This window comes from Pseudophryne corroboree, chromosome 12 (assembly GCF_028390025.1).
Source record: "Pseudophryne corroboree isolate aPseCor3 chromosome 12, aPseCor3.hap2, whole genome shotgun sequence".
NCBI classification, from domain to species: domain Eukaryota; kingdom Metazoa; phylum Chordata; class Amphibia; order Anura; family Myobatrachidae; genus Pseudophryne; species Pseudophryne corroboree.
This window is the reverse complement of record NC_086455.1, coordinates 106,362-127,947: the sequence shown is the minus strand read 5'-3', so window position 1 is coordinate 127,947 and position 21,586 is coordinate 106,362. Positions and strand designations below refer to the sequence as shown.

Genomic DNA, 21,586 nt, shown 5'->3' with positions numbered 1-21,586 from the left:
TTAAACATTAATAAACACCTGGCGCCTAGCGCCCTATACATTTTGAATATGGCGCCAAGCGCCCATTGTCCTGTTAATGGCGCCGGGCACTAGGGGTTAACCCCTTCAGTGCCGCGGCGGCCATTTTCCACGTGGCTGGGGCCTCTCAGGCCACACACACACACAAGTTACATACAATGATAACACACACACGCGTTACATACAAAAACACACACATTACATACAATGATAGCACACACACACGTTACATACAATAACACACACATGCTACATATAACACACACATTACATACAATAACACACACATTACATACAATGATAACACACGCACGTTACATACAATGATAACACACACATTACATACAATGATAACCCACACACCCGTTACATATAGTGATAACACATACGTTACCTACAATGATAACACACAAACACACGTTACATACAATGATAACACACACACGTTACATACAATGATAACACACGCACATGTTACACACACGTTACATACAATAACACACACAATACCTAGAATGATAACACACGTTACCTACAATGATAACACGCACACGTTACCTACAATGATAACACATGCACACGTTACATACGATAACACACGCACACCTTACATACAATGATAACACACGCACACCTTACATACAATGATAACACACACGTTACATACAATGATAGCACACGTTACATACAATGATAGCACACGTTACATACAATAACACACACACATTACATACAATGATAACACACGCACACGTTACATACAATGATAACACACACGTTACATACAATGATAGCACGCGTTACATACAATAACACACACACACACACACGTTACATACAATAATAACACATGCACACGTTATATACAATGATAACACATGCACACGTTACATACAATGATAACACATGCACACATTACATACAATGATAGCACACGTTACATACAATGATAGCACACGTTACATACAATAACACACACACACACACATTACATACAATGATGACACACGCACACGTTACATACAATGATAACACACACGTTACATACAATGATAGCACGCGTTACATACAATAACACACACACACACACACACGTTACATACAATGATAACACATGCACACGTTACATACAATGATAACACATGCACACGTTACATACAATGATAACACACACATACATGTTACATACAATGATTCCACACACACTGATAACAGGAGGTGTGGAGGTGAGTGTGATGTGGGGTCACAGACGGGAGCGGGGGGCGGCACATAGCGGGGAGTTGGGGGTAATTTTATTTAACCACATACATAACGATTTCTTCCCCCACAGTGCGCTCAGTGTCAGGTTCTTTATGAGTGAATCAGGTGAAGAACAGCTTACCCTATCCAACATGACTTTACTACATAGAAACATCGGTCAGGAACATCGGAAACATCGCAACATTACTCTGTACACCCCAGACAGCTTCCGGTCCCTCTTCCCTGTAGCCGCACACACCATCTAACTGACCAGGTCACATGACACTTTCTGGAATGGCCGCTGTGAAGCCACCATGCCAGGCAAGTGCTAATAGGGATTATATAGCACTGCCACATGGGCACACATGCACTAGCCTTACACACCGGTACGTAGTTATAGAGAGAGAACATACAAACACCACACAGAGAGGGACTTGGTAGGAATTGAGCTGTCACCACAGCATCCAGCGGTGACATTACGCCCTCACACAGCTGCACAATGAGAGGTTCTGACACAGAGGATCCCCCACAGAGACCACAACGTGTGACACAACGGGTGAGGAGACACATCCACCCGGGCGGGGCACAGACAACATAACCACTATTCCTCTCCTACAGAGCGGTCTGGCCGGTTCCAGGAAACTGCAGGATCTGCCGGGAATTTCCTATTTCTCTGATGACCTCACTGGGAAAAACAAATACCTCTTTCAGCAGCGGTGGCCGGACGCCAACGGAACACGGAGAGATCTCTCCCATCAGACAGACGTTATACTGCCACGAGGTGCCGGAACCCTGCTCCCTACCTACAGGGACTCACTCCCACATCAGTAACACTACTCTGCCACCGAGGTGCCGGAACCCTGCTCCCTACCTACAGGGACTCACTCTCTCCCACATCAGTAACAATACTCTGCCAACTAGGTGCCGGAACCCTGCTCCCTACCTACAGGGACTCACTCTCTCCCACATCAGTAACAATACTCTGCCACAGAGGTGCCGGAACCCTGCTCCCTACCTACAGGGATTCACTCTCTCCTCCACATCAGTAACACTACTCTGCCACAGAGGTGCCGGAACCCTGCTCCCTACCTACAGGGACTCACTCCCACATCAGTAACACTACTCTGCCACCGGGGTGCCGGAACCCTGCTCCCTACCTACAAGGACTCATTCTCTCCCACATCAGTAACACTACTCTGCCACCGGGGTGCCGGGACCCTGCTCCCTACCTACAGGGACTCATTCTCTCCCACATCAGTAACACTACTCTGCCACCGGGGTGCCGGGACCCTGCTCCCTACCTACAGGGACTCATTCTCTCCCACATCAGTAACACTACTCTGCCACCGGGGTGCCGGGACCCTGCTCCCTACCTACAAGGACTCATTCTCTCCTCCACATCAGTAACACTACTCTGCCACCGGGGTGCCGGGACCCTGCTCCCTACCTACAGGGACTCATTCTCTCCCACATCAGTAACACTACTCTGCCACCGAGGTGCCGGAACCCTGCTCCCTACCTACAGGGACTCATTCTCTCCCACATCAGTAACACTACTCTGCCACCGAGGTGCCGGAACCCTGCTCCCTACCTACAAGGACTCATTCTCTCCTCCACATCAGTAACACTACTCTGCCACAGAGGTGCCGGAACCCTGCTCCCTACCTACAGGGACTCACTCCCACATCAGTAACACTACTCTGCCACCGGGGTGCCGGAACCCTGCTCCCTACCTACAAGGACTCATTCTCTCCCACATCAGTAACACTACTCTGCCACCGGGGTGCCGGGACCCTGCTCCCTACCTACAAGGACTCATTCTCTCCCACATCAGTAACACTACTCTGCCACAGAGGTGCCGGAACCCTGCTCCCTACCTACAGGGACTCACTCTCTCCCACATCAGTAACAATACTCTGCCACAGAGGTGCCGGAACCCTGCTCCCTACCTACAGGGATTCACTCTCTCCTCCACATCAGTAACACTACTCTGCCACAGAGGTGCCGGAACCCTGCTCCCTACCTACAGGGATTCACTCTCTCCTCCACATCAGTAACACTACTCTGCCACAGAGGTGCCGGAACCCTGCTCCCTACCTACAGGGACTCACTCCCACATCAGTAACACTACTCTGCCACCGGGGTGCCGGAACCCTGCTCCCTACCTACAAGGACTCATTCTCTCCCACATCAGTAACACTACTCTGCCACCGGGGTGCCGGGACCCTGCTCCCTACCTACAGGGACTCATTCTCTCCCACATCAGTAACACTACTCTGCCACCGGGGTGCCGGGACCCTGCTCCCTACCTACAGGGACTCATTCTCTCCCACATCAGTAACACTACTCTGCCACCGGGGTGCCGGGACCCTGCTCCCTACCTACAAGGACTCATTCTCTCCTCCACATCAGTAACACTACTCTGCCACCGGGGTGCCGGGACCCTGCTCCCTACCTACAGGGACTCATTCTCTCCCACATCAGTAACACTACTCTGCCACCGAGGTGCCGGAACCCTGCTCCCTACCTACAGGGACTCATTCTCTCCCACATCAGTAACACTACTCTGCCACCGAGGTGCCGGAACCCTGCTCCCTACCTACAAGGACTCATTCTCTCCTCCACATCAGTAACACTACTCTGCCACAGAGGTGCCGGAACCCTGCTCCCTACCTACAGGGACTCACTCCCACATCAGTAACACTACTCTGCCACCGGGGTGCCGGAACCCTGCTCCCTACCTACAAGGACTCATTCTCTCCCACATCAGTAACACTACTCTGCCACCGGGGTGCCGGGACCCTGCTCCCTACCTACAAGGACTCATTCTCTCCCACATCAGTAACACTACTCTGCCACAGAGGTGCCGGAACCCTGCTCCCTACCTACAGGGACTCACTCTCTCCCACATCAGTAACAATACTCTGCCACAGAGGTGCCGGAACCCTGCTCCCTACCTACAGGGATTCACTCTCTCCTCCACATCAGTAACACTACTCTGCCACAGAGGTGCCGGAACCCTGCTCCCTACCTACAGGGACTCACTCCCACATCAGTAACACTACTCTGCCACCGGGGTGCCGGAACCCTGCTCCCTACCTACAGGGACTCATTCTCTCCCACATCAGTAACACTACTCTGCCACAGAGGTGCCGGAACCCTGCTCCCTACCTACAAGGACTCATTCTCTCCCACATCAGTAACACTACTCTGCCACCGTGGTGCCGGGACCCTGCTCCCTACCTACAGGGACTCATTCTCTCCCACATCAGTAACACTACTCTGCCAACTAGGTGCCGGGACCCTGCTCCCTACCTACAGGGACTCATTCTCTCCCACATCAGTAACACTACTCTGCCACAGAGGTGCCGGAACCCTGCTCCCTACCTACAAGGACTCATTCTCTCCCACATCAGTAACACTACTCTGCATCCGGGGTGCCGGGACCCTGCTCCCTACCTACAGGGACTCATTCTCTTCCACACATCAGTAACACTACTCTGCCACCGAGGTGCCGGAACCCTGCTCCCTACCTACAGGGACTCATTCTCTCCCCCCACATCACTACTCTGCCACCGGGGTGCCGGGACCCTGCTCCCTACCTACAGGGACTCATTCTCTCCCCCCACATCACTACTCTGCCACCGGGGTGCCGGGACCCTGCTCCCTACCTACAGGGACTCATTCTCTCCTCCACATCAGTAACACTACTCTGCCAACTAGGTGCCGGAACCCCTGCTCCCTACCTACAGGGACTCATTCTCTCCTCCACATCACTACTCTGCCACCGAGGTGCCGGAACCCCTGCTCCCTACCTACAGGGACTCATTCTCCCCCACATATCAGTAACACTACTCTGCCACTGAGGTGCCGCAACCCCTGCTCCCTACCTACAGGGACTCACTCCCACATCAGTAACACTACTCTGCCAACTAGGTGCCAGAACCCTGCTCCCTACATACAGGGACTCATTCTCTCCCCCACATCACTACTCTGCCACCGGGGTGCCGGAACCCTGCTCCCTACCTACAGGGACTCGCTCTCCCCCACATCAGTAACACTACTCTGCCACCGAGGTGTCGGAACCCTGCTCCCTACCTACAGGGACTCATTCTCTCCTCCACATCAGTAACAATACTCTGCCACCGAGGTGCCAGAACCCTGCTCCCTACCTACAGGGGACTCATTATCTACTCCACATCAGTAACAATACTCTGCCACCGAGGTGCCGGAACCCCTGCTCCCTACCTACAGGGACTCATTCTATCCCACATCAGTAACACTACTCTGCCACTAAGGTGCCGGAACCCTGCTCCCTACCTACAGGGACTCATTCTCTCCCCCACATCAGTAACACTACTCTGCCACCGAGGTGCCGGAACCCCTGCTCCCTACCTACAGGGACTCATTCTATCCCACATCAGTAACACTACTCTGCCACTAAGGTGCCGGAACCCTGCTCCCTACCTACAGGGACTCATTCTCTCCCCCCACATCACTACTCTGCCACCGGGGTGCCGGAACCCTGCTCCCTACCTACAGGGACTCATTCTATCCCACATCAGTAACACTACTCTGCCACCGGGGTGCCGGAACCCTGCTCCCTACCTACAGGGACTCACTCTCCCCCACATCAGTAACACTACTCTGCCACCGGGGTGCCGGAACCCTGCTCCCTACCTACAGGGACTCACTCTCCCCCACATCAGTAACACTACTCTGCCACCGAGGTGTCGGAACCCTGCTCCCTACCTACAGGGACTCATTCTCTCCTCCACATCAGTAACAATACTCTGCCACCGAGGTGCCGGAACCCCTGCTCCCTACCTACAGGGACTCATTCTATCCCACATCAGTAACACTACTCTGCCACTAAGGTGCCGGAACCCTGCTCCCTACCTACAGGGACTCATTCTCTCCCCCCACATCACTACTCTGCCACCGGGGTGCCGGAACCCTGCTCCCTACCTACAGGGACTCATTCTATCCCACATCAGTAACACTACTCTGCCACTAAGGTGCCGGAACCCTGCTCCCTACCTACAGGGACTCATTCTCTCCCCCCACATCACTACTCTGCCACCGAGGTGCCAGAACCCTGCTCCCTACCTACAGGGACTCATTCTCTCCTCCACATCAGTAACACTACTCTGCCACTGAGGTGCAGGAACCCTGCTCCCTACCTACAGGGACTCATTCTCTCCCCCCACATCACTACTCTGCCACCGAGGTGCCAGAACCCTGCTCCCTACCTACAGGGACTCATTCTCTCCTCCACATCAGTAACAATACTCTGCCACCGAGGTGCCGGAACCCTGCTCCCTACCTACAGGGACTCATTCTCTCCTCCACATCAGTAACACTACTCTGCCACCGAGGTGCCGGAACCCTGCTCCCTACCTACAGGGACTCATTCTCTACCACATCAGTAACACTACTCTGCCACCGAGGTGCCGGAACCCTGCTCCCTACCTACAGGGACTCATTCTCTCCCACATCAGTAACACTACTCTGCCACAGAGGTGCCGGAACCCTGCTCCCTACCTACAGGGACTCATTCTCTACCACATCAGTAACACTACTCTGCCACCGAGGTGCCGGAACCCTGCTCCCTACCTACAGGGACTCATTCTCTCCTCCACATCAGTAACAATACTCTGCTACCAGGGATGCAGAAACCTCTCTACACTCAGTGACCCTGGCTCACACTACCTAGACTATATACATCACTATCAGGTAATTACTATAATACAGCCACCTATTGTGTCTCTATAAGAGCCCTGTACAGCAGTCACTCTCACCTGGTGATATCTCTCTATACACTCAGTGACCCTGGCTCACACTACCTAGACTATATACATCACTATCAGGTAATTACTATAATACAGCCACCTATTGTGTCTCTATAAGAGTCCTGTACAGCAGTCACTCTCACCTGGTGATATCTCTATACACTCAGTGATCCTGGCTCACACTACCTAGACTATATACATCACTATCAGGTAATTTCTATAATACAGCCACCTATTGTGTCTCTATAAGAGCCCTGTACAGCAGTCACTCTCACCTGGTGATATCTCTATACACTCAGTGATCCTGGCTCACACTACCTAGACTATATACATCACTATCAGGTAATTACTATAATACAGCCACCTATTGTGTCTCTATAAGAGTCCTGTACAGCAGTCACTCTCACCTGGTGATATATCTCTATACACTCAGTGATCCTGGCTCACACTACCTAGACTATATACATCACTATCAGGTAATTACTATAATACAGCCACCTATTGTGTCTCTATAAGAGCCCTGTACAGCAGTCACTCTCACCTGGTGATATCTCTATACACTCAGTGATCCTGGCTCACACTACCTAGACTATATACATCACTATCAGATAATTACTATAATACAGCCGCCTATTGTGTATCTATAAGAGCCCTGTACAGCAGTCACTCTCACCTGGTGATATCTCTCTATACACTCAGTGATCCTGGCTCACACTACCTAGACTATATACATCACTATCAGGTAATTACTATAATACAGCCACCTATTGTGTATCTATAAGAGCCCTGTACAGCAGTCACTCTCACCTGGTGATATCTCTCTATACACTCAGTGATCCTGGCTCACACTACCTAGACTATATACATCACTATCAGGTAATTACTATAATACAGCCACCTATTGTGTCTCTATAAGAGCCCTGTACAGCAGTCACTCTCACCTGGTGATATCTCTCTATACACTCAGTGATCCTGGCTCACACTACCTAGACTATATACATCACTATCAGGTAATTACTATAATACAGCCACCTATTGTGTCTCTATAAGAGCCCTGTACAGCAGTCACTCTCACCTGGTGATATCTCTATACACTCAGTGATCCTGGCTCACACTACCTAGACTATATACATCACTATCAGGTAATTACTATAATACAGCCACCTATTGTGTCTCTATAAGAGCCCTGTACAGCAGTCACTCTCACCTGGTGATATCTCTCTATACACTCAGTGATCCTGGCTCACACTACCTAGACTATATACATCACTATCAGGTAATTACTATAATACAGCCGCCTATTGTGTCTCTATAAGAGTCCTGTACAGCAGTCACTCTCACCTGGTGATATCTCTATACACTCAGTGATCCTGGCTCACACTACCTAGACTATATACATCACTATCAGGTAATTACTATAATACAGCCACCTATTGTGTCTCTATAAGAGTCCTGTACAGCAGTCACTCTCACCTGGTGATATCTCTATACACTCAGTGACCCTGGCTCACACTACCTAGACTATATACATCACTATCAGGTAATTACTATAATACAGCCACCTATTGTGTCTCTATAAGAGTCCTGTACAGCAGTCACTCTCACCTGGTGATATCTCTATATACACTCAGTGATCCTGGCTCACACTACCTAGACTATATACATCACTATCAGGTAATTACTATAATACAGCCACCTATTGTGTCTCTATAAGAGTCCTGTACAGCAGTCACTCTCACCTGGTGATATCTCTATACACTCAGTGATCCTGGATCACACTACCTAGACTATATACATCACTATCAGGTAATTACTATAATACAGCCACCTATTGTGTCTCTATAAGAGTCCTGTACAGCAGTCACTCTCACCTGGTGATATCTCTCTATACACTCAGTGATCCTGGCTCACACTACCTAGACTATATACATCACTATCAGGTAATTACTATAATACAGCCACCTATTGTGTCTCTATAAGAGTCCTGTACAGCAGTCACTCTCACCTGGTGATATCTCTCTATACACTCAGTGATCCTGGCTCACACTACCTAGACTATATACATCACTATCAGGTAATTACTATAATACAGCCACCTATTGTGTCTCTATAAGAGTCCTGGACAGCAGTCACTCTCACCTGGTGATATCTCTATACACTCAGTGATCCTGGCTCACACTACCTAGACTATATACATCACTATCAGGTAATTACTATAATACAGCCACCTATTGTGTCTCTATAAGAGCCCTGTACAGCAGTCACTCTCACCTGGTGATATCTCTATACACTCAGTGATCCTGGCTCACACTACCTAGACTATATACATCACTATCAGGTAATTACTATAATACAGCCACCTATTGTGTCTCTATAAGAGCCCTGTACAGCAGTCACTCTCACCTGGTGATATCTCTATACACTCAGTGACCCTGGCTCACACTACCTAGGCTATATACATCACTATCAGGTAATTACTATAATACAGCCACCTATTGTGTCTCTATAAGAGCCCTGTACAGCAGTCACTCTCACCTGGTGATATCTCTATACACTCAGTGATCCTGGCTCACACTACCTAGACTATATACATCACTATCAGGTAATTACTATAATACAGCCGCCTATTGTGTCTCTATAAGAGTCCTGTACAGCAGTCACTCTCACCTGGTGATATCTCTCTATACACTCAGTGATCCTGGCTCACACTACCTAGGCTATATACATCACTATCAGGTAATTACTATAATACAGCCGCCTATTGTGTCTCTATAAGAGTCCTGTACAGCAGTCACTCTCACCTGGTGATATCTCTATACACTCAGTGATCCTGGCTCACACTACCTAGACTATATACATCACTATCAGGTAATTACTATAATACAGCCGCCTATTGTGTCTCTATAAGAGTCCTGTACAGCAGTCACTCTCACCTGGTGATATCTCTATACACTCAGTGATCCTGGCTCACACTACCTAGACTATATACATCACTATCAGGTAATTACTATAATACAGCCGCCTATTGTGTCTCTATAAGAGTCCTGTACAGCAGTCACTCTCACCTGGTGATATCTCTATACACTCAGTGATCCTGGCTCACACTACCTAGACTATATACATCACTATCAGGTAATTACTATAATACAGCCGCCTATTGTGTCTCTATAAGAGTCCTGTACAGCAGTCACTCTCACCTGGTGATATCTCTATACACTCAGTGACCCTGGCTCACACTACCTAGACTATATACATCACTATCAGGTAATTACTATAATACAGCCATCTATTGTGTCTCTATAAGAGTCCTGTACAGCAGTCACTCTCACCTGGTGATATCTCTATACACTCAGTGATCCTGGCTCACACTACCTAGGCTATATACATCACTATCAGGTAATTACTATAATACAGCCACCTATTGTGTCTTTATAAGAGCCCTGTACAGCAGTCACTCTCACCTGGTGATATCTCTCTATACACTCAGTGATCCTGGCTCACACTACCTAGGCTATATACATCACTATCAGGTAATTACTATAATACAGCCACCTATTGTGTCTCTATAAGAGTCCTGTACAGCAGTCACTCTCACCTGGTGATATCTCTATACACTCAGTGATCCTGGCTCACACTACCTAGACTATATACATCACTATCAGGTAATTACTATAATACAGCCACCTATTGTGTCTCTATAAGAGTCCTGTACAGCAGTCACTCTCACCTGGTGATATCTCTATACACTCAGTGATCCTGGCTCACACTACCTAGACTATATACATCACTATCAGGTAATTACTATAATACAGCCACCTATTGTGTCTCTATAAGAGTCCTGTACAGCAGTCACTCTCACCTGGTGATATCTCTCTATACACTCAGTGATCCTGGCTCACACTACCTAGACTATATACATCACTATCAGGTAATTACTATAATACAGCCACCTATTGTGTCTCTATAAGAGCCCTGTACAGCAGTCACTCTCACCTGGTGATATATCTCTATACACTCAGTGATCCTGGCTCACACTACCTAGGCTATATACATCACTATCAGGTAATTACTATAATACAGCCGCCTATTGTGTCTCTATAAGAGTCCTGTACAGCAGTCACTCTCACCTGGTGATATCTCTATACACTCAGTGATCCTGGCTCACACTACCTAGGCTATATACATCACTATCAGGTAATTACTATAATACAGCCGCCTATTGTGTCTCTATAAGAGCCCTGTACAGCAGTCACTCTCACCTGGTGATATCTCTATACACTCAGTGATCCTGGCTCACACTACCTAGACTATATACATCACTATCAGGTAATTACTATAATACAGCCACCTATTGTGTCTCTATAAGAGTCCTGTACAGCAGTCACTCTCACCTGGTGATATCTCTATACACTCAGTGACCCTGGCTCACACTACCTAGACTATATACATCACTATCAGGTAATTACTATAATACAGCCACCTATTGTGTCTCTATAAGAGCCCTGTACAGCAGTCACTCTCACCTGGTGATATCTCTATACACTCAGTGACCCTGGCTCACACTACCTAGACTATATACATCACTATCAGGTAATTACTATAATACAGCCACCTATTGTGTCTCTATAAGAGCCCTGTACAGCAGTCACTCTCACCTGGTGATATCTCTATACACTCAGTGATCCTGGCTCACACTACCTAGACTATATACATCACTATCAGGTAATTACTATAATACAGCCACCTATTGTGTCTCTATAAGAGCCCTGTACAGCAGTCACTCTCACCTGGTGATATCTCTATACACTCAGTGATCCTGGCTCACACTACCTAGACTATATACATCACTATCAGGTAATTACTATAATACAGCCGCCTATTGTGTCTCTATAAGAGTCCTGTACAGCAGTCACTCTCACCTGGTGATATCTCTATACACTCAGTGATCCTGGCTCACACTACCTAGGCTATATACATCACTATCAGGTAATTACTATAATACAGCCGCCTATTGTGTCTCTATAAGAGCCCTGTACAGCAGTCACTCTCACCTGGTGATATCTCTATACACTCAGTGATCCTGGCTCACACTACCTAGACTATATACATCACTATCAGGTAATTACTATAATACAGCCACCTATTGTGTCTCTATAAGAGTCCTGTACAGCAGTCACTCTCACCTGGTGATATCTCTATACACTCAGTGACCCTGGCTCACACTACCTAGACTATATACATCACTATCAGGTAATTACTATAATACAGCCACCTATTGTGTCTCTATAAGAGTCCTGTACAGCAGTCACTCTCACCTGGTGATATCTCTCTATACACTCAGTGATCCTGGCTCACACTACCTAGGCTATATACATCACTATCAGGTAATTACTATAATACAGCCACCTATTGTGTCTCTATAAGAGTCCTGTACAGCAGTCACTCTCACCTGGTGATATCTCTATACACTCAGTGATCCTGGCTCACACTACCTAGGCTATATACATCACTATCAGGTAATTACTATAATACAGCCACCTATTGTGTCTCTATAAGAGTCCTGTACAGCAGTCACTCTCACCTGGTGATATCTCTCTATACACTCAGTGACCCTGGCTCACACTACCTAGACTATATACATCACTATCAGGTAATTACTATAATACAGCCGCCTATTGTGTCTCTATAAAAGCCCTGTACAGCAGTCACTCTCACCTGGTGATATCTCTATACACTCAGTGATCCTGGCTCACACTACCTAGACTATATACATCACTATCAGGTAATTACTATAATACAGCCACCTATTGTGTCTCTATAAGAGCCCTGTACAGCAGTCACTCTCACCTGGTGATATCTCTCTATACACTCAGTGATCCTGGCTCACACTACCTAGACTATATACATCACTATCAGGTAATTACTATAATACAGCCACCTATTGTGTCTCTATAAGAGCCCTGTACAGCAGTCACTCTCACCTGGTGATATCTCTATACACTCAGTGATCCTGGCTCACACTACCTAGACTATATACATCACTATCAGATAATTACTATAATACAGCCACCTATTGTGTCTCTATAAGAGTCCTGTACAGCAGTCACTCTCACCTGGTGATATCTCTATACACTCAGTGATCCTGGCTCACACTACCTAGACTATATACATCACTATCAGGTCATTACTATAATACAGCCACCTATTGTGTCTCTATAAGAGTCCTGTACAGCAGTCACTCTCACCTGGTGATATCTCTATACACTCAGTGACCCTGGCTCACACTACCTAGATTATATACATCACTATCAGGTAATTACTATAATACAGCCACCTATTGTGTCTCTATAAGAGCCCGGTACAGCAGTCACTCTCACCTGGTGATATCTCTCTATACACTCAGTGATCCTGGCTCACACTACCTAGGCTATATACATCACTATCAGGTAATTACTATAATACAGCCGCCTATTGTGTCTCTATAAGAGTCCTGTACAGCAGTCACTCTCACCTGGTGATATCTCTATACACTCAGTGATCCTGGCTCACACTACCTAGACTATATACATCACTATCAGGTAATTACTATAATACAGCCACCTATTGTGTCTCTATAAGAGCCCTGTACAGCAGTCACTCTCACCTGGTGATATCTCTATACACTCAGTGATCCTGGCTCACACTACCTAGACTATATATATCACTATCAGGTAATTACTATAATACAGCCACCTACTGTGTCTCTATAAGAGCCCTGTACAGCAGTCACTCTCACCTGGTGATATCTCTCTATACACTCAGTGATCCTGGCTCACACTACCTAGACTATATACATCACTATCAGGTAATTACTATAGTACAGCCACCTATTGTGTCTCTATAAGAGTCCTGTACAGCAGTCACTCTCACCTGGTGATATCTCTATACACTCAGTGATCCTGGCTCACACTACCTAGGCTATATACATCACTATCAGGTATGGTTATATCTGGCAGAAACCAGGTATTGTGCTCACCGTATATTATCTCCCTCATAGATACTCACCGATATGGATAGGCGCTGGCAGGAGACCGTATTCATGCTCCCGGGGAACATACTCCAGCTTCTCCTTCTTCAGCTGCATGAGACGACTCTTGGGGCTGAGAAGAAAGAGATTAATGGACAGTACAGCGTGACGTATGGACACAACAGACTAGACTGTTGCTAAGGACAATAACACTGTGTAGCCGGTGATTCTATATAAGTCATAGTCCCTGTGTATGGGAGCACTCACTCAGATGACTTGTATACGTCAGAGAAGAGGCCAGCTTTCTGGAACTTCTTTTTGGGGGGTCGAGGCATCTTTTTCTGTCGCGGGCCCAGAGGTATGAGGTGACAGGACCTAACCACGCCGCAGTCTTCATGGCTCAGGCCCACCTCCTGGCCGGTGGAAAGTTCTATGTTGGGAAAGTCGGCCATACTGTAGGGTAAAGGATAAGTAAGAGACACATGGAGGACTGTATATGGGGGACTGCAGGCTGGGGTATAGGGGTACCTCGTGCTGCTCTCCTGGTCCTCATCCTCTAGTGAATTCGGACGCTTCCTCACTGGCTTCTCCATGACCAAGTGCTTCCTCTTCCAGCCATTGCGATGCTCTGGTTCCAGACTGACGCCTTGCACTACAGCCTCAATGACGTCGGTGACTGTGTCGGCTACTGGGCTCATTAGGCAGGTAACCAGCTCCACGGGGAGGACGGAATCCAGCGGATATTTCCTGGGTCTCCCCGGACGTCTCTTGACAATGTTGTTTCCGGTCCGCGACTGTCTCTGCAATTTCTTGGCCTTCAAGATCTTATTTACATGGTCCAGGTTCCTCTTAGAAGCTAGGATCTTGTCGTAGCTGTACATCCGCCGGGCTTGCTTGTGCATGGCCTCCACCACGCTCCTCTTCAGGCAGAGAGCAGGGCAGGTGCTGGGCAGCCGGCTGGAGGACCCCGTCATACCATCCATAGGGGGCGCTTGTGCTGCAGACGAGGAGACGAGCAGAGAGTCTGGCTTACCCTGACTTCTCTCGCGGCTGTGTACTCTAGCCGGGCTGGACGAGGCAGCAACCGCAGCAGGAGCGGTGAGGAAAGAGTCTATGGTCTTGTCCGAAGGGCCGTGTTTCTCCCCATACGTGGCATGCTGGGGTATGCAGTCCACGGAATCCTCTGCAGCACAGACGTTCCGAGCTCCTCGCAGAGAAACGCCCATCACTGAAAGGACAAAGGAACATCAAACATTGGGGAACGACCTATAAAATGTCACATATAGCACATTACAGTGTATTACAGTGAGGAGAGCTGTATGGGTACACAGGTCTATATGTGACAGGACAGTATAGAGGATCCCAGCACTGTCACATATAGCACATTACAGTGTATTACAGGGAGGAGAGCTGTATAGGAACACGGGTCTATATGTGACAGGACAGTATAGAGGATCCAGCACTGTCACATATAGCACATTACAGTGTATTACAGGGAGGAGAGCTGTATAGGAACACGGGTCTATATGTGACAGGACAGTATAGAGGATCCAGCACTGTCACATATAGCACATTACAGTGTATTACAGGGAGGAGAGCTGTATGGGAACACAGGTGTATATGTGACAGGACAGTATAGAGGATCCCAGCACTGTCACATATAGCACATTACAGTGTATTACAGGGAGGAGCTGTATGGGAACACAGGTCTATATGTGACAGGACAGTATAGAGGATCCCAGCACTGTCATATATAGCACATTACAGTGTATTACAGGGAGGAGAGCTGTATGGGAACACAGGTCTATATGTGACAGGACAGTATAGAGGATCCAGCACTGTCACATATAGCACATTACAGTGTATTCCAGGGAGGAGGGCTGTATGGTAACACAGGTCTATATGTGACAGGACAGTATAGAGGAGCCCAGCACTGTCACATATAGCACATTGCAGTGTATTACAGGGAGGAGATCTGTATGGGAACACAGGTGTATATGTGACAGGACAGTATAGAGGAACCCAGCACTGTCACATATAGCACATTACAGTGTATTACAGGGAGGAGATCTGTATGGGAACACGGGTCTATATGTGACAGGACAGTATAGAGGATCCCAGCACTGTCACATATAGCACATTACAGTGTATTGCATGGAGGAGAGCTGTATGGGAACACGGGTCTATATGTGACAGGACAGTATAGAGGATCCCAGCACTGTCACATATAGCACATTACAGTGTATTACATGGAGGAGAGATGTATGGGAACACGGGTCTGTATGTGACAGGACAGTATAGAGGATCCCAGCACTGTCACATATAGCACATTACAGTGTATTACAGGGAGGAAAGCTGTATGGGAACACAGGTCTATATGTGACAGGACAGTATAGAGGATCCAGCACTGTCACATATAGCACATTACAGTATTACAGGGAGGAGTGGTGTATGGGAACACAGGTCTATATGTGACAGGACAGTATAGAGGATCCCAGCACTGTCACATATAGCACATTACAGTGTATTACAGGGAGGAGAGCTGTATATGTGACAGGACAGTATAGAGGATCCCAGCACTGTCACATATAGCACATTACAGTGTATTACAGGGAGGAGAGCTGTATGGGAACACAGGTCTATATGTGACAGGACAGTATAGAGGATCCCAGCACTGTCACATATAGCACATTACAGTGTATTACATGGAGAGCTGTATGGGGACACGGGTCTGTATGTGACAGGACAGTATAGAGGATCCCAGCACTGTCACATATAGCACATTACAGTGTATTACATGGAGGAGAGCTGTATGGGAACACTGGTCTATATGTGACAGGACAGTATAGAGGATCCCAGCACTGTCACATATAGCACATTACAGTGTATTACAGGGAGGAGAGCTGTATGGGAACAGAGGTGTATATGTGACAGGACAGTATAGAGGATCCCAGCACTGTCACATATAGCACATTACAGTGTATTACATGGAGGAGAGCTGTATGGGAACACAGGTCTATATGTGACAGGACAGTATAGAGGATCCCAGCACTGTCACATATAGCACATCACAGTGTATTACAGGGAGGAGAGATGTATGGGAACACAGGACTATATGTGACAGGACAGTATAGAGGATCCCAGCACTGTCACATATAGCACATTACAGTGTATTATAGGGAGGAGAGCTGTATAGGAACACGGGTCTATATGTGACAGGACAGTATAGAGGATTCCAGCACTGTCACATATAGCACATTACAGTGTATTACAGGGAGGAGAGCTGTATGGGAACACAGGTCTATATGTGACAAGACAGTATAGAGGATCCCAGCACTGTCACATATAGCACATTACAGTGTATTACATGGAGGAGAGCTGTATGGGAACACAGGTCTATATGTGACAGGACAGTATAGAGGATCCCAGCACTGTCACATATAGCACATTACAGTGTATTACAGGCAGGAGAGCTGTATGGGAACACAGGTGTATATGTGACAGGACAGTATAGAGGATCCCAGCACTGTCACATATAGCACATTACAGTGTATTACAGGGAGGAGAGCTGTATGGGAACACAGGTCTATATGTGATAGGACAGAATAGAGGAGCCCAGCACTGTCACATATAGCACATTACAGTGTATTACAGGCAGGAGAGCTGTATGGGAACACAGGTCTATATGTGACAGGACAGTATAGAGGATCCCAGCACTGTCACATATAGCACATTACAGTGTATTACAGGGAGGAGAGCTGTATGGTAACACAGGTCTATATGTGACAGGACAGTATAGAGGATCCAGCACTGTCACATATAGCACATTACAGTGTATTACAGGGAGGAGAGCTGTATGGTAACACAGGTCTATATGTGACAGGACAGTATAGAGGATCCAGCACTGTCACATATAGCACATTACAGTGTATTCCAGGGAGGAGGGCTGTATGGTAACACAGGTCTATATGTGACAGGACAGTATAGAGGATTCCAGCACTGTCACATATAGCACATTACAGTGTATTACAGGGAGGAGATCTGTATGGGAACACGGGTCTGTATGTGACAGGACAGTATAGAGGATCCCAGCACTGTCACATATAGCACATTACAGTGTATTACAGGGAGAGCTGTATGGGAACACAGGTCTATATGTGACAGGACAGTATAGAGGATCCCAGCACTGTCACATATAGCACATTACAGTGTATTACAGGGAGGAGAGCTGTATGGGAACACAGGTCTATATGTGACAGGACAGTATAGAGAATACCAGCACTGTCACATATAGCACATTACAGTGTATTACAGGGAGGAGAGCTGTATGGGAACACAGGTCTATATGTGACAAGACAGTATAGAGGATCCCAGCACTGTCACATATAGCACATTACAGTGTATTACATGGAGGAGAGCTGTATGGGAACACAGGTCTATATGTGACAAGACAGTATAGAGGATCCCAGCACTGTCACATATAGCACATTACAGTGTATTACATGGAGGAGAGCTGTATGGGAACACAGGTCTATATGTGACAGGACAGTATAGAGGATTCCAGCACTGTCACGTATAGCACATTACAGTGTATTACAGTGAGGAGAGCTGTATGGGAACACGGGTCTATATGTGACAGGACAGTATAGAGGATCCAGCACTGTCACATATAGCACATTACAGTGTATTACAGGGAGGAGAGCTGTATGGTAACACAGGTCTATATGTGACAGGACAGTATAGAGGATCCCAGCACTGTCACATATAGCACATTACAGTGTATTACAGGGAGGAGATCTGTATGGGAACACTGGTCTATATGTGACAGGACAGTATAGAGGATCCAGCACTGTCACATATAGCACATTACAGTGTATTACAGGGGGAGAGCTGTATGGGAACACGGGTCTATATGTGACAGGGCAGTATAGAGGATCCCAGCACTGTCACATATAGCACATTACAGTGTATTACAGGGAGGAGAGCTGTATGGGAACATGGGTCTATATGTGACAGGACAGTATAGAGGATCCCAGCACTGTCACATATAGCACATTACAGTGTATTACAGTGAGGAGAGCTGTATGGGGACACGGGTCTATATGTGACAGGACAGTATAGAGGATCCCAGCACTGTCACATATAGCACATTAGTGTATTACAGGGAGGAGAGCTGTATGGTAACACAGGTGTATATGTGACAGGACAGTATAGAGGATCCAGCACTGTCACATATAGCACATTACAGTGTATTACAGGGAGGAGAGCTGTATGGGAACATGGGTCTATATGTGACAGGACAGTATAGAGGATCCCAGCACTGTCACATATAGCACATTACAGTGTATTACATGGAGGAGAGCTGTATGGGAACACGGGTCTATATGTGACAGGACAGTATAGAGGATCCCAGCACTGTCACATATAGCACATTAGTGTATTACAGGGAGGAGAGCTGTATGGTAACACAGGTGTATATGTGACAGGACAGTATAGAGGATCCAGCACTGTCACATATAGCACATTACAGTGTATTACAGGGAGGAGCTGTATGGTAAGACAGGTCTATATGTGACAGGACAGTATAGAGGATCCCAGCACTGTCACATATAGCACATTACAGTGTATTACATGGAGGAGAGCTGTATGGGAACACATGTCTATATGTGACAGGACAGTATAGAGGATCCCAGCACTGTCACATATAGCACATTACAGTGTATTCCAGGGAGGAGAGCTGTATGGGAACACATGTCTATATGTGACAGGACAGTATAGAGGATCCCAGCACTGTCACATATAGCACATTACATTGTATTACAGGGAGGAGAGCTGTATGGGAACACAGGTCTATATGTGACAGGACAGTATAGAGAATACCAGCACTATCACATATAGCACATTACAGTGTATTACAGGGAGGAGAGCTGTATGGGAACACAGGTCTATATGTGACAAGACAGTATAGAGGATTCCAGCACTGTCACATATAGCACATTACAGTGTATTACAGGGAGGAGAGCTGTATGGGAACACAGGTCTATATGTGACAAGACAGTATAGAGGATCCCAGCACTGTCACATATAGCACATTACAGTGTATTACAGGGAGGAGAGCTGTATGGTAACATGGGTCTATATGTGACAGGACAGTATAGAGGATCCCAGCACTGTCACATATAGCACATTACAGTGTATTACAGGGAGGAGAGCTGTATGGGAACACGGGTCTATATGTGACAGGACAGTATAGAGGATCCCAGCACTGTCACATATAGCACATTACAGTGTATTACAGGGAGGAGAGCTGTATGGGAACACGGGTCTATATGTGACAGGACAGTATAGAGGATCCCAGCACTGTCACATATAGCACATTACAGTGTATTACAGGGAGGAGAGCTGTATGGGAACACGGGTCTATATGTGACAGGACAGTATAGAGGATCCAGCACTGTCACATATAGCACATTACAGTGTATTACAGGGAGGAGCTGTATGGGAACACAGGTCTATATGTGACAGGACAGTATAGAGGATCCAGCACTGTCACATATAGCACATTACAGTGTATTACATGGAGGAGAGCTGTATGGGAACACAGGTGTATATGTGACAGGACAGTATAGAGGATCCCAGCACTGTCACATATAGCACATTACAGTGTATTACATGGAGGAGAGCTGTATAGGAACACATGTCTATATGTGACAGGACAGTATAGAGGATCCCAGCACTGTCACATATAGCACATTACAGTGTATTCCAGGGAGGAGAGCTGTATGGGAACACATGTCTATATGTGACAGGACAGTATAGAGGATCCCAGCACTGTCACATATAGCACATTACAGGGAGGAGAGCTGTATGGTAACACAGGTCTATATGTGACAGGACAGTATAGAGGATCCCAGCACTGTCACATATAGCACATTACAGTGTATTACATGGAGGAGAGCTGTATGGTAACACAGGTCTATATGTGACAGGACAGTATAGAGGATCCCAGCACTGTCACATATAGCACATTACATTGTATTACAGGGAGGAGAGCTGTATGGGAACACGGGTCTATATGTGACAGGACAGTATAGAGGATCCCAGCACTGTCACATATAGCACATTACAGTGTATTACATGGAGGAGAGCTGTATGGGAACACAGGTGTATATGTGACAGGACAGTAGAGAGGATCCCAGCACTGTCACATATAGCACATTACAATGTATTACAGGGAGGAGAGCTGTATGGGAACACAGGTCTATATGTGACAGGACAGTATAGAGGATCCCAGCACTGTCACATATAGCACATTACAGTGTATTACAGGGAGAGCTGTATGGGAACACAGGTCTATATGTGACAGGACAGTAGAGAGGATCCCAGCACTGTCACATATAGCACATTACAGTGTATTACAGGAAGGAGAGCTGTATGGGAACACAGGTGTATATGTGACAGGACAGTATAGAGGAGCCCAGCACTGTCACATATAGCACATTACAGTGTATTACAGGCAGGAGAGCTGTAT

The 21,586-nt window shown here is 47.0% G+C and overlaps 1 protein-coding gene across 1 annotated transcript in view; it reads right to left on the bottom strand.

Annotated features, from left to right (window-relative positions):
• The window catches only part of ASH1L (ASH1 like histone lysine methyltransferase), a 204,060-nt gene that overhangs the window by 94,731 nt on the left and 87,743 nt on the right, over positions 1 to 21,586 (bottom strand). Inside the window, exons 4-6 of the mRNA XM_063946605.1 lie at positions 14,584 to 15,283; positions 14,323 to 14,508; positions 14,094 to 14,188 (exon numbers count right to left, since the gene is read on the bottom strand). Of these exons, the coding sequence (XP_063802675.1) occupies positions 14,094 to 14,188; positions 14,323 to 14,508; positions 14,584 to 15,283 (981 nt within the window). The remainder of the gene's footprint in view (positions 1 to 14,093; positions 14,189 to 14,322; positions 14,509 to 14,583; positions 15,284 to 21,586) is intronic.